Consider the following 15,933-nt stretch of genomic DNA (forward strand, 5'->3'; position numbering starts at 1 on the left):
AGGATATAGAGAGTATCAGCCTTAGTGTTCCTATGTAGGATATAGAGAGAGTATCAGCCTTAGTGTTCCAATGTAGGACATAATGAGGGTATCAGCCTTAGTGTTCCTATGTAGGACATAGTGAGGGTATCAGCCTTAGTGCTCCTATGTAGGACATAGTGAGAGTATCAGCCTTAGTGCTCCTTTGTAGGACATAGTGAGGATATAAGCCTTAGTGTTTCTTTGTAGAATATAGTGAGAGTATCAGCCTTAGAGTTCCTTTGTAGGATATAGAGAGTATCAGGCTTTGTGTTCCTTTGTTGGACATAGTGAGAGTATAAGCCTTAGTGTTTCTTTGTAGGACATAGTGAGAGTATCAGCCTTAGTGTTCCCTCGTAGGACATATTGAGAGTATTAACCTAAGTGTTCCTTCGTAGGACATATTGAGTGTATCAGCCTTAGTGTTCCTCTGTAGGACACAGTGAGGCTATCAGCCTTAGTGCTCTTATGTATGTCATAGTGAGGGTATCAGCCATAGTGTTCCTTTGTAGGACATAGTGAGGGTATCAGCCTAAGTATTCCTATGTAGGACATACTGAGAGTATCAGCTTTAGAGTTCCTATGTAGGACATAGTGAGGGTATCAGCCTTAGTCTTCATATGTAGGACATAGTGGGAGTATCAGCCTTAGAGTTCCTTTGCAGGACATAGTAAGAGGATCAGCCTTTGTGTTCCTTTGTAGGACATAGTGAGGGTATCAGCCTCAGTGTTCCTTTGTAGGACATAGTGAGAGTATCAACCTTAGTGCTCCTTTGTAGGACATAGTGAGAGTATCAACCTTAGTGCTCCTTTGTAGGACATAGTAAGAATATCAGCCTTTGTGTACCTTTGTAGGACATAGTGAGAGTATCAACCTTAGTGCTCCTTTGTAGTACATAGTGAGAGTATCAGGCTTTGTGTTCCTTTGTAGGACATAGTAAAAGTATCAGCCTTTGTGTTCCTTTGTAGGACATAGTGAGGGAATCAGCCTCAGTGTTCCTTTGTAGGACAAAGTGAGGGTATCAGCCTAAGTGTTCCTTTGTAGGCCATAGTGAAGGTTCAACCTTAGTGTTTCTTTGTAGGACATAGTGAGGGTATCAGCCTAAGTGTTCCTTTGTAGGCCATAGTGAAGGTTCAGCCTTAGTGTTCCTTTGTAGGACATAGTGAGAGTATCAGCCTTAGTGTTTCTTTGTAGGACATAGTGAGCATATCAGCCTTGTTGTTAGTTTGCTGTTAGTTTGAAAGACATAGATAATAACTTAATAAGCCTTGGTGTTAGTGTGTTCATGTAATATTGCACATATACAATGTAGCCTTGACCCCCCTTACGGTTCTTCCAGACCACGATAAGCATTTTAGTGTTTAGGCGGGGGATCGAGCCTGCTATCACTGGGTTGACAGTTAAGTTTCTTATTATTAGAACACTAATCTTTGTGTGCCAGTGAACATGGCCCGGTTACCTTTTTGGTATGTGCCACCAAATCTCTTTTGGCCACCGTGTTTGGCCACCATATTTAGCTTTGAGTCGTGATCCTGTGTGTGGCATTGGCCATTAATACGTGAGTCTCCGAGTGCGACATTGTTCGTTAATACGTTAGTCTCCGAGTGTGACATTTGCCGTTGATATGCTCGCCTCCGAGTGGGACATAGGCCGTTGATACACTCGCCTCCGAGTGAGACATTGACCGTTGATATGCGAGTCTCCGAGTGTGACATTATTCGTTGATATGCGAGTCTCCGAGTGTGACATTGATCGTTGATATGCGAGTCTCCGAGTGTTAAATTAGCCGTTGATTTGTGAGTGTCAGAGTATGACATAGGCCATTGAGAGTCTTCGAGAGCGACAAAGGCCGTTGATATGCGAGACGCCGAGTGCTACATAGGCTGTCGATATGCGAGTCTCCGAGTGATACATTGGCCGTTGATACGCGAGTCTCCGAGTGCGACATTGGCCGTTGATACGTGAGTCTCCGAGTGCGACATTGGCCGTTGATATGCCAGTCTCAGAGTGTGACATGGGCCGTTGATATGAAAGTCTCCTAGTGTGACGTAGGCCGTTGATATGCGAGTCTCCGAGTGTGACATTAGCCGTCGATATACGTGTCTCCGAGTGCGACATCGGTTGTTAATATGCGAGTCTCCGAGCGCGACATTGGCCGTTTTATGCGAGTCTCAGAGTGTGACATAGGCTGTTGATATGCGAGTCGCCAAGTGCGACGTAGGCCATTGATATGCGAGTTTCGTAGTGTGACGTAGGTCGTTGATATGCGAGTCGCCGAATGCGACATAGGCCGTTAATATACGAGTCTCAGAGTGCTAAATAGGCCGTTGATATGTGAGTGTCAGAGTGCGACATAATTCGTTGATATGTGTGTCTCCGAGTGTGACATTGGCCGTTGATATGAGTCTCGGAGTGATACATTGGCCTTTGATACGTGTGTCTCCGAGTGTGACGTTGGTCGTTGATACCTGAGTCTCGGAGTGATACATTGGCCGTTGATATGTGTGTCTCCGAGTGTGACGTTGGCCGTTGATACGTGTGTCGCCGAGTGCGAATTTTGGTCGTTGATACTTGAGTCTCCGAGTGTGACGTTGGCCTTTGATACTTGAGTCTCCGAGTGAGACATGTGCCGTAGATACTTGAGTCTCCGAGTGTGAAATTGGCCGTTGATATGCGAGTCTCAGAGTGAGACATATGCCGTTGATATGAGAGTCTCCCAGTGTGACGTAGGCCGTTGATATGCGAGTCTCCTAGTGTGACGTAGGCCCGAGTGCTACATAGGCTGTTGATATGCGAGTCTCAGAGTGCGACATAGGTCGTTGATATGCGAGACGCCGAGTGCTACATAGGCTGTTGATATGCGAGTCTCAGAGTGCGACATAGGCCGTTGATATGCGAGACGCCGAGTGCTACATAGGCTGTCGATACGCGAGTCTCGGAGTGATACATTGGCCTTTGATACGTGTGTCTCCGAGTGTGACGTTGGTCGTTAATACGTGAGTCTCGGAGTGATACATTGACCTTTGATACGTGTGTCTCCGAGTGTGACGTTGGTCGTTAATACGTGAGTCTCGGAGTGATACATTGGCCTTTGATACGTGTGTCTCCGAGTGTGACGTTGGTCGTTAATACGTGAGTCTCGGAGTGATAGATTGGCCTTTGATACGTGTGTCTCCGAGTGTGACATTGGTCGTTGATACGAGTGTCTCCGAGTGTGACGTTGGCCGTTAATACGAGTGTCTTCGAATGTGACGTTGGCCGTTGATATGCCAGTCTTAGAGTGTGACATGGGCCGTTGATACGTGTGTCTCCGAGTGTGACGTTGGCCGTTGATATGCCAGTCTCAGAGTGTGACATGGGCCGTTGATACGTGTGTCTCCGAGTGTGACGTTGGCCGTTGATATGCGAGTCTCGGAGTGTGACATGGGCCGTTGATTCGTGTTTCTCCGAGTGTGACGTTGGCCGTTAATACGTGTGTCTCCGAGTGTGACGTTGGCCGTTGATATGCCAGTCTCAGAGTGTGACATGGGCCGTTGATACGTGTGTCTCCGAGTGTGACGTTGGCCGTTGATACGTGTGTCTCCGAGTGTGACGTTGGCCGTTGATATGCCAGTCTCAGAGTGTGACATGGGCCGTTGATAGGTGTGTCTCCGAGTGTGACGTTGGCCGTTGATATGCGAGTTTCGGAGTGTGACATGGGCCGTTGATACGTGTGTCTCCGAGTGTGACGTTGGCCGTTAATACGAGTGTCTCCGAGTGTGACGTTGGCCGTTGATATGCCAGTCTCAGAGTTTGACATGGGTCGTTGATACGAGTGTCTTCGAGTGTGACGTTGGTCGTTGATACGTGTGTCTCCGAGTGTGACATTGGCCGTTAATACGAGTGTCTTCGAGTGTGACGTTGGCCGTTGATACGTGTGTCTCAGAGTGTGACGTTGGCCGTTGATACGAGTGTCTCCGAGTGTGACGTTGGCCGTTGATACGAGTGTCTCCGAGTGTGACGTTGGCCGTTGATACGTGTGTCTCCGAGTGTGACGTTGGCCGTTAATACGAGTGTCTTCGAGTGTGACGTTGGCCGTTGATATGCGAGTCTCGGAGTGATACATTGGCCGTTGATACGTGTGTCTCCGAGTGGGACGTTGGCCGTTAATACGAGTGTCTCCGAGTGTGACGTTGGCCGTTGATACTTGAGTCTCCGAGTGTGACGTTGGCCGTTAATACGAGTGTCTCCGAGTGTGACGTTGGTCGTTGATACGAGTGTCTCCGAGTGTGACGTTGGTCGTTGATACGAGTGTCTCCGAGTGTGACGTTGGCCGTTGATACTTGAGTCTCCGAGTGTGACGTTGGCCTTTGATACTTGAGTCTCAGAGTGTGACATCGACCTTTGATATGCGAGCCTCTGAATGTGTCATTCATATTTTGAGTGGTCTACACAATGAGACTTCGAAGTTTTGAGTTGCCGACGATCGGTTGTTAGCTTGAATTTTGAAACATTTGTCACCGGAAATGTTCTCGACAACTGAGCTATTGAACATACAATATAACGTTGGTCATGTATTGCGTGTTAACTTGTATTTCATTTGTGTTTCGGGCCAATTCTTTCAGTTGTGGACAATCGTATGTGACCTTGACATTGAGGTGTAAATCAAAGAATTAAGTCTCGATAAATGATTTTGTGTGTCACCGAATGAAACATTTATCTTTGCTATGTGCAGGACCATCAAGTGTGACATTGACTTTTGAAATTTTGGCAACCCAACCACGTTAAATTTACCTTTGCCGATTTGTGAAACACTGTATTTATTTCCCTTTTATCTAATTATTTTTGCTATAAGCGGTCAATTTTATGTATGAAATAATTGAAAATCACAAAATGAATCTTCAAGAACCAAGCCGTTTCTAGTGATTATGCATGATAGCACCTATCACTATCAGTAATTAAATTGAAAAATTATAGTACACCAATAGTTCGTACGTTAACAGGTATGGCTTTAAGTTCCTAGTTTAATTATTTTGTTCATAATTAAAGCGCTACGCACCATGTAAAACGGGAAAACGAGTCTTGAATTCCGCTCAAATAATTTTGGACGAATCGCAATGAGGTTAACAGTTTTTGCGGATGGCGTGAGACCACAGTTATTTTTACTATATGTTTCATATAGACACTAACCTGGCTTTTGACTTTATACACACCCCAATTGAAAAACAAGGACATGGCATCTCTAGAACAATTCAAGACACAAAATATAATCACAAGAAAACACCATGTTGACCATTGACCCGACTGTCAAAATTGAGTTCAAATACATAACCCTTCCGCCAGGGAGTCAATCGGCTACAAACAACTAATTTTCAGACTTCCACAAGCTATGATTTTTCCAATATTTACATTGAAAACTATCAATTTCTGCAATAAAGTGTCAAATTCAGTCAAGTTCTCTGCAAAAAGAACATTTTTTGCTTCTTTTTCATTCAATTTTAATAAAATATTGATACTTGAACACAAGCACTCTTTGTTTCTGTATTCACATCCGGATCTTGGTCAAGGTCAACGGGGGGCAGATAACTGTGGTCTTGAGCCGGATGGCATTCCAGGAAACTTTCTCGTATTATCAAAATCGTGCCAGTTAAAGACGGTTGATTATATTTCCGTTGCTATGAGTTCATCATGGTGCACAATTTTATGAAGACGTTTTAAAGACAGCATCATATTCCTGTTTATTTTAGGGGGTAAACACAAATACTCTAGCCATATATTTTATGTACTAACACAAATCATTGTCTAATACAGCACCCACTTGTATTTTTGGATTGTTTATTCGTTCAAAAAGATTTTTGCAAAAGTGTAAAGATATAAAGACACATAATTACGGAGCACAATGAATAATAACAGACTGAGGAGTTCTAAATTTCAACATGTATCCTTAACAGAACTACAGGCTATTGTTTAGTTGCGCACATTTTCATAAACATAGAAGGCAGTACATTGAACATAATATGCATGACCTTGTAAACAATTTCAAAAGGGGTCTTAATCACTAACCGTGCTTTCAAAGAGCACGGGTCGCTCATGCTTAACCAGTCCGCTGGCTATTCAGGATTGACCATTAACTTAAGACTTTTACATGTAAAAATCGTAAGTAGCACAGTGTCGACATGTAACAATTAGTTTAGCTCGACGGAGCAAACACCCCCGCTCGAAGCATGCCTAGACACTTGTTTAGGCAGGTTATAAGCCTTGCCGTTTGTGTGGGTATTGTCTCAATCAAGTACATATTGTTACATACAACATGTATACCCAGTTTCATTAATATATCCTGAACGTTGTTTTGTAATAATGGCCCCCGGGTTAAAGGTTTGCTAGACGCCGACAACACCGACGACAACGACACCATTACTATGACAACACATCCACCGTTTTCTTTAAAAACAACAACAGACGACCTTAAAATCTTAAATATCTAATAAAAATACAAAATTTATGCGTTTTATTGCGTTTATTTTATTCAGAAATTAAATAATGTACTCTATTTTTTTTTAAATCATATTCGTAATTCGATACTATTGTTTGAAATGCAACATTGACAAAAACAGTTTATTAGATGTATGTATACATGTGAACAGTAATGATTGGAATGTGTGCACCCTGGGTATCTAACTGATTGTTCTATTCTAGATAAATCATACATGTATATTGCACACATCAAGCTCGTTTACTTGTACAGTAAAAGAAACATACGTGTATATTGACATCAACGGTAACATAAATAGTTCTACACCCACTACAGAGACGTTGATAAAACATTAAAATACAATTCACAAATCTTCGTAAACCATCCACAAACCGAAATGTAGCGTTTGTTTGATATGCAAGCACGGATACGCATATAAAGTGCTAGATTTATCTTTTTTGGAATGGTCCGAAATGAAGAACATACATATGGTACATTTTTAATTAAATGATCACACCTTTGTATTTTAACGATCAAAGAACCAGTCTATTATTTCTTATTTCCAACACACAATATAAACCAGTCTATTCTTCCTTCTTTTCTTCCGGTTTGGTTGTTTGTGCTTCGCCGGATTTGAGGAAATCTGGCGGGTCCCGCTGCTTGTAAGAAGATTGACCCTCGGTGACAATCGTGCATCGTTGTTTCAACTGCTCTAGCTTGTTCGGGAATGATTTCAACTTGTTATCAGACACATCCAGTTCTTTCAGAGCGGGGAGTTTGCAAATGGATTCCGGAAGCGTTTCCAGTAGATTGTCCTTTAAATCTAGCGTTTCTAATCCGGTCATTTTGACAATATCACTTGGAATGGCTGTCAGGTCGTTGCTCTGTGCGCGAAGGACTTTGATCCTATACAAGTATGGAAGGTCCATTGGTACTTCATTAACATGATTCTTGGTGATGTTCAGCTCCAACATGGACGCAAAAATGTCCCAGCGATCTTCCGGAAGTTTCATCAACTCGTTGTTTGAAATGTCAAACCAGATGAGCTTATGCAGCTCACCAAAGTGTTCCGGGAGTTCCACTAAGTTGTTAAAACTTATGTTCAACCTTTCCAACTGGTGTAACTGGGTCAAACCTTCGCCGAACTCACTTAGTCTGTTCTGGGAGATGTCCAGGACTCTTAGATTCTGCATGTTTCTGATACTGTCCGGAAGAGCCCCAATATCATTGTCACTTACGTCCAGCTCTTCTAGGGCTCGAAGCTTCGTGAGCTCCTCCGGAACCTCCTTAAGCAAATTATGCGCCAATTTTAGAGTCTTTAACATTTTCATGTGACAGAAGCTAATTGGAACCTCATCTAGTTTCAGACTTGAAGCATCAAGGAAAACCATTCTCGACGCGTAGTCTCTTTCGCCAAGAATGGCAATAACTGATTTTGGGTCCTGTGAAGGCAGGAAAAGCGGATTTCCAGCAATGCTTATAGATGTAAGAGTCTTTGGTATAATAAAGTCTGTAAGGGAATTCTTGGACACATCCAGTTCCAAAAGGAAGCGAAGGGAATCAAGAGACTTTGGTAAAGCTGATATCTGATTTCCGGCTATTTTTAGGCTTTCCAAGCTTCTCAAGCGTTTCATATCTTGGGGAAGCCCCTGGATTCTGTTGGCGCTAACATTAAGTGACGTCAGCAACTGGTCCTCCCCAAGCATCTCCGGGATTGCGCTCAGACGATTGTCTGCTGCATTCAGTGATTTGAGCGTTTTGATTTTGTTCAAGGTATCCGGCAGGGTTTTTATTTGATTTCCGGAAATGTCAAGCGTGACAAGAGATTTGAGGTGAAATATATCGTCGGGAAGTTCCGTCAAAGCGTTGTTGGCGAGACTCAGTGATTCCACAGTCTTCAGTTTGCTCATACCGACGGCCGTCGCGAGTTTGTTCCCCGATAGATCCAGCTCCCTGATGACCTTGAGCTCGTAAAACTGGTTTGGAACCTTCTCTATCTCGTTACTTCCGACAGACAACACTTGCAACCTGTAATATGAGGCGAAAGTGATGTAAATGTATATCGAGACAAACAAAACAGCTTAATGGCAATGTGCATTCAAATCAGATTAATATTGATTTCTAAATGAAGTATTTATTTATGGTGAAGTTGACCTAAAACTTCAAGATATATTTATGCTTAGATTTTATAATTATATAATTAATTCATGAACTACTCATATAACCGGAACAAATATATACATACAAGTATGTGTTCAAATTGTGAATACTTTCGTGAATATTACAATATGTACAACCAAAACTCGCTATGTCGAAGCCGTCGGGGCCTCAGGAAAATACTTTGAGCTAACGAACATTTGATATAACCGAAACACAAAACATGTAGAACTAAACCCAACATATTCGAAAAAGGTTTGACATAACCGGAACATCGAGATAACGGGGTTTGACATAGCGATTTTCTACTGTGCTATGTTGAATAAAGTATTTGTAAACCAAAACAAATATGAACTCAGCCCAACTCATCTTATATCATTGACTCATCAAAAGTCAACTGAACTCAACTTATCTCGACTCCACTTGTCATATCCGTATTACCTTCTGAGTTTATGTATATCCTCAGGCAGGTTCTTGATTTTGTTGTGGCCCGCGTGTAGGTACGTCAGCGCGTACTCCAGGGTCGTCACCTAATAACGAAAGTTTAAGGTCAAATATTAAGCTTAATTGATTATCGACCGATGTTAAAGCTTATCGTATTTGTTCATTACAGAATACGCCTATGAAATAAAGTTCTGTATAGTATTAGGATGCTGTTTGCATTATGTGAAGAAAATCTTTGACCGGACACAAACACCACAATTGCATGCCATCAAAAAAAAAATTGGCCTATTTCGATACAATTATCTTGACCTTGAACGATCACGCTATTATTTTGATGAGTACTTTATATATCATGACGAATATCTTAAATTTTACTACATGTTTGTAAACTACATACGTTCCAGTAAAGGTCAATTTGATTGCTTATTATATTTATAGATTAGGTTTGCGTCGATAGTTTTAATTAAATGAATAATAGCATATCGACCAGTTGACATTTGGATAAAAATCTATTTGTTAAATGAGGTTTGTAAATGGATACGTGATCTAGGCTGTATAAAATAACTGGTTTGAATTTATCATTTCAACAAAGTGCTACTTAAAATACACGTTGAGATCATTTGAATCGAGAACTGATCGAATGCAGACAAAACCCCGATAATTTGATATTAAAGAATATTATGGATCTGATCATGGCAGAGTTTGGTTAATTTACTGTAATAATCGGTTCAATATTTTTTTTTTAATTTGAAGCGCTTGTTATTGATAATGACAGATCACCAGGGTACATGTGCAGTTAAATGTCAACATGATTTCGGAACGAATAATTGTTAAGAAAAATGACATACGGAAAACCGGGTTCCGATTGTTTTGGTTGAATCATAGCTCTCGATGGCATACATAGATGTGTGCGCGACACTTTGGATACAGTAATACGCGGCAATGTCATATACGAGGGATGATCCAAAATAAACTGGACTGGCGTACTCATAACAATATAAAGTTGTCAAGTGTAACAATATATATACCGTTTTAACCCGCGAACTATATTCTATCGTTTCATGTTAATGCCGGATGTGTTTGTATTGCCCTTTTCTCTAAACAGCCCCTTTTAATACCATGATGCCGCGCACCCGGCGTATCGAAGTTTAAAAAATGCTAAAAAACAGAAGTATATAAGATCGGTCTCCTTATGGCAAAGGAAAAACAAAATGACTATGATTATAATTCCTGATATAGTACCTCATCGGGAAGCGAAGCTATCAGATTGTGGGAAATATTACCTCACCGGGAAGCGAAGCTATCAAATTATGGGAAATATTACCTCATCGGGAAGCGAAGCTATCAAATTATGGGATATATTACCTCATCGGGAAGCGAAGCTATCTGATTGTGGGAAATATTCAGATAATGAAGGTACTTCAGAAGTCCCAGCTCTCTCGGCAGGTCCTCAAGGTCATTGTTGGAAAGGTCAAGCCACGTCAAGGTCACAACATTGTTTATGTTGTCAGGAATGTGTGCGATTTGGTTGTGCGATACGTCTAAAACCCGGAGTGCAGAATTCTTTATGGATGCGTCCGGTAACTCGCCAAGTCGGTTGTTGTTTAGGATCAGCTTCGCTTTCAACTCGTAAATGTTCTTTTTCACGGACCTTATGATATTGTGTGACACATCGACAATTTCTAACGTGGTCGCCTTATTGATTGTCTTTGGAAGCGCTTTGATTTTGTTGTTTGAGAGATGTAGATATTTCAAAGCCGGAGACTTGTGGATAGTGCCGGGTATGGCTTTTATGCTGTTGTTTTCAGCGTGAAGTGTGACCAGTTTCTTCATTTTTGAAATCGTCCCAGGCAGGGCAGACAAGGCGTTGTTCTGAACGGACAGAATTTCCAACACTTCCAGGTCGGAAACCTGTTTCGGAAGCTTTTTTAACCGGTTGCTCTCTGCTCGGAGCTCGATCGCGTTCTGCTGTATTTCCTCATTCTGCCAAATTTCCAAGGGAAGACTCTTCATACTCGCGGTAGAGAAGTTCATGATGACTTGCTTTCCCTGACGGATCATGAAACGCCGCAAGGGGGCGGCCAGGGCGCTGATCTTACTTCCGGGTCCCATGGCGGGAATTATTTCGTCTTCTTTCTTCTTGCTCATTTTGAACGCTTGCTGGGTTAACTTCGGGAGGGCAGCGTAATGTTGTCGTTGAGACTAAACCTTAACCGGGTCTGGTAACGGACACTTAACGGGGTCTTTTAACGAACCCTTAACCGGGACTTGTAACGGACCCTTAACCGGGTCTTGTTACGAGCCCTTAACCGGGTCTTGAGGCGGACCCTTAACCGGGTCTCTGAAAAGGACAAAGTTTAGTTATCATAAACGAGTAGTCATAACCCTGTAAAGACATTCGTTTAAGAAATAGACCAGTTCAATTCGTCTGCACGATTATTTGTATCACTTAAATTTCCATTGCACAATATGTACAGTTTTGTTCAATACACGAGAAATCGACATCTTTGATAAAATATGTTTGAAAGGATTATTACTAATAATTGAAATATTCATCAATTTTAAATCTGGAACAAACCGCCTTTTCATTCCTAATAATTTATTAGGAATGAAAAGGCGGTTTGTTCCAGATTTAAAATTGATAAATATTTCAATTCATATAATAGTAATACAAATTATTCTTTAGACGATTTTTAATTTTAAAATGATTTCATTAGAAAACTAAAAAGACATTTATATTTTATTGTCAATAGTTGAATACAAGCAGAGGCGGATCCAGGAATGAACGTTAGAGGGGGCGTAACTTAGGGGCGCAACCTTTTGACATGCACCCCTCCCTCTGAACCGAAAGTGTATGGCATAAACTGTTTGCATATGGATTTGGGGTTAAGCAATCAAGAAAAATTAACAATTTGTAGTTGGAAATGATGCATTATAGGCGTATTTTATTATTTTTTATCTCCTAAAATGACATAAAAAGTAAACTTTGACGATTTTAGAGGGGGCGCGCGCCGGAAGCGCCCCCTCTAAATCCGCTAGTGACAAGGCCAGTATTTAAACACTAGATCTACAAGTCGCAAAAAACGATATCGCAATTATAGACCAATTTATTTCCAAATTCTAAAGAGCTAGTGTAAGATTACATGACCAATGATCAATTATACATGTATTTATTTCAATGTTTTGGCAATGGTCTCCGTAGCGGGTTTAAATCAAAGAATTCCAATCTTGGGGACTTCTAGTATCTTACAATTAATCACATGTTTCTCCTTCAAGTACTTAGTAAATAAGTAAATAACAAATTTACGAATGTTTTTAATTAATATCATTTATGTATTCACCTTAAAAATCTAAAAAAAACCCATAGAATCTTAGTTCAGTTAAAAACAATAGAAGCTTAATTAATGCTACGTGGCTACAAACCGCAGTAAAAAGCGCTAAATTATCGCCAATATTTTATTTATATGAAAACAAATATATTATTCTGTTGTTATGTTTTCATCATTAATTTCAATCGAGTTAAACGTAAAATTACATCAAGATTAATATGTTTCTTTTATGCATCTATCAAGTGTAGAAATTATATTGTGCCCCTTCGAATAAAACATGCCAAGTATTTGCAGCCAATCCTTGACAAATCCTTAATAAATACTTATATTATATTACAAATGTATGAAAATAAATAGGTTTGTGGTTTGTATCGTTGCGTGCATCTATTTATTACCGCAATTTATTTTACTGCTCGTGCTATCTCCCACAATTCACAATAGCTTGTATAGCAACGTTGGTAGAAAACAGACATGAACTATTTCAAAACAAATTAAAGTGATAAAAGCAAAAACACATATCTGGTTTACCATTTCCATTGATTGTATGTACCAAGAGCGGATCAAGGATTTGACGTTAGAGGGAGCGTAACTTAGGGGGGCGTACTCTTTTGACTTGCGTCCCTCCCTCAGAACCCAAAATCATTTGGTTTAAAACGTGGCAGTGGGTTGGGGTTATTCCCCCACGAGAATATAAATAATTTCTTGTCCAAAATGGTGCATTTTCACGTATTTTATTACTTTTTTCACCTATATTGAAAAATAACTGAACTTAGGCGATTTTAGGAGGGGCGCGCGCCGACTGCGCCCCAACCCACATCTGGATCCGCTAGTGTGCACCACACGTTGTTACCCATGATAGAACCTTATATTTACTTCCTACAAACGTTCTTGGCATCATGACCCATCACATATTTCGCCGCAAAAGAGTCTTTAGAGTGTTAAGAAAAATAGTTCTATACAGCATGTTTTCCCACTATGATTTATTGATAAGACGTTTTGATTGTAAATCATTGAAAAGCCAACAACGGTGGATTCTTTGTCAAGGATAAACGTTGGGGAATAATTATTGCTAATATCCTGACTAGCCTCAGATGCGTCATGAAATCTGCAAGTTGCTAAGTATTGGACATCACAGTAATGTTTTCTTCCTGGGTAATAACGTCCGGACCTTAATAATTTCTTGAAAGAAATATAACGCTATTGAAATGATGCATGCAATCATGCATAGTCAATACTGATTTTCGACCGTGTTTTGATAACTAGTGGAGTGACTGCAAAAATCTTTTGCTTTGAAACAACGGCGTAAGTGTGCTCTAGACGAAGACCACAGATCGCCATTGGAAATACGCCCATGACTTGGGTCATCCATGGTAATGTGCACCAGCATTGTACTGGATCACTTTATTTTGTGTTTGAACATTGATATCGAAAACTGCACTAACTTGATAGTTACAGTAAATTGTTTTCCGGTCTTTAATATAGAACGTTTAACGGTTTCGAACTAAATAGTGTTGAATTAAGAGTCGTACCTGTGTTTTTTAGTTATGGTTAAAGGTTGTTAGTATGTTATTACGAAAAAGTGGTCAGCATTATATTTTGTCCAATGAAAAGACAGTATTTCTCAAGTTCTTAAGTACATTAATTTCAGTAAATTAGTAGCCAGTCGCTAGTGGTTTTAATTAGGTGAAGTGGTAGATATAAACAGTGGCTAGACCAGTTTGGACAAAATATAATGTTGACTAATTAATAAGGTATACAGTCGAAACCCGTTAGCTCGAACTCGCTTGGCTCGATATTCCCGTTGGCTGGAACCGATTTCTTTATACAAAGGGTGAGCATACCCCTTTGGCTCGAAATCCTCGAGGCTCGAGATATTTTCGTAGGTCCCTGAGGTTCGAGCCAACGGGGTTCCACTGTATAACGTTCAAATTTCGAAATTTTGGCTTGCGCATACACGTCTAATTTATAGGCACTGCTTAAAGACAAAGAAAATACAAGAAATTCATATAAACGCTTGGAAGAGTTCGTTTCGTCATATGAAACTATAAAACAAAAAGCTTAAATGTAGAAACTGATAAAACTATATACAACCTTCATTGCCAAAACTAGCTTAATAGATTTAAAGCAGGTTGTATCAAATTACAATAGCTCGCAGGTGATTGCAAGTTGTATGTATAATGTTAAGACAATAATCCTGTCGAGAGCCCTTAGTTTACAATACACGTAATCCTTTATTGCACAACTTGGATTAACACAGATCTGAAATTTATACGAGTTCATATTACTTTAATTTATTTTTGGTGAAGAAATTAGGCAAATGTTACGTTAAGGCACGTTACATCTTCGAGATTGCATCGCATGTACACTCTTACACATAAAAACGACATTTTTTTTAAATTTAAGTTGCACTCTCACAAATATACCATTTTTGTCTTTGAAAGACCCTTTTTTGCGTAAATATCTGCAAACCAGTGATATAAGACTGCTGACAAAGATCAATTCAGATATTCATATTTCCGTTCGAAAATTAATGTTTTAAGGCTTAAAGCGTTACTTACGGTTTAAGAAAATGCATAAAACATCAGTTTTTGAACTTAAATAAAAAAAACCCAGATGCATTTTCGCATAAATTGGCTCGTTCCAAGACAAAAAGTAAAAAGTTGTCGAAATGGCCAATCTGTGAGAGTGCAGCTTTAATGTATTTTATTTAAAAATATATCATACACCTTGGTCTTTACAATTCATATAGGTTTGTGTTTTAACATACGAAGTGTCAAATGATTTGCACCGAAAAAATGCTTAGAGTAGAAACCAACCTGTGCATAGTAAGTACAAAGCATTGAATGCGTTAGCTTTTGAAAACAGATCTTTATTAAGCTTAAAAAGATTTGAACAATTGACAACCGCTTAAATTTCTTTCCTTTGTGGGGGTAAGATAAAACTCCAAAATACCCTTACACCTATAGATAAATATTGAACTAGTTGTCATTTAGTCATATTGTATTAGTTAGCTTCAATATAGTTTTTAACCGATTCGCCTAGCTTATAGATACATACTGTTTTTGTATGTTTATTGACAATAGAAGCGAGATATTTTAGTAGCTTTGTTAAGAAGTGCATATTTTTAAGAAATGAATTGTGAAGTATGTATATTAATACTAGCTACTATAAACCAAAATTTATAAAATAAAGTATTACACCAATATTTATAAAACAACGATACATATAAACTACTTACATTTTAAATAAATAAGCGTTTCCTTTATATTTTAACTTTTCTTTTAGTTACATTTGCTACTGAAATTTCGAATAATGATATCTCCTGTACGAAAGCGTAATATAAGTTTATGAAATTATATCATAAACATCCAATTTAACTCACCTTTAGTATATTAATCCGATTGCTTGTTTTTCTCGCGATTTGGACATGTATCTGAAAACTATCTGAGATAAACATACATGCCTACCATTTTAGCCAATACTTTAAACTTACGATATTAGATTATAAACTGTGGAAGTTATAAGCTATTGCGT

The 15,933-nt window shown here is 39.6% G+C and overlaps 1 protein-coding gene across 1 annotated transcript; it reads right to left on the reverse strand.

The window, feature by feature from the left end:
* Nucleotides 1-5,844: 5,844 nt before the first annotated feature.
* On the reverse strand, nucleotides 5,845-15,929 carry LOC128206858 (leucine-rich repeat-containing protein 40-like). Its single transcript, XM_052909554.1, has 4 exons — nucleotides 15,782-15,929; nucleotides 10,436-11,411; nucleotides 9,068-9,156; nucleotides 5,845-8,497 (listed from the first exon to the last, which is right to left on the reverse strand). Exons 2-4 carry the CDS (start codon nucleotides 11,216-11,218, stop codon nucleotides 7,054-7,056), a joined length of 2,316 nt encoding a protein of 771 aa, XP_052765514.1. The 5' UTR covers nucleotides 11,219-11,411; nucleotides 15,782-15,929; the 3' UTR covers nucleotides 5,845-7,053.
* Nucleotides 15,930-15,933: the final 4 nt, after the last annotated feature.

This window comes from Mya arenaria, chromosome 10 (genome assembly GCF_026914265.1).
Source record: "Mya arenaria isolate MELC-2E11 chromosome 10, ASM2691426v1".
Classification (NCBI taxonomy): Eukaryota; Metazoa; Mollusca; class Bivalvia; order Myida; family Myidae; genus Mya; species Mya arenaria.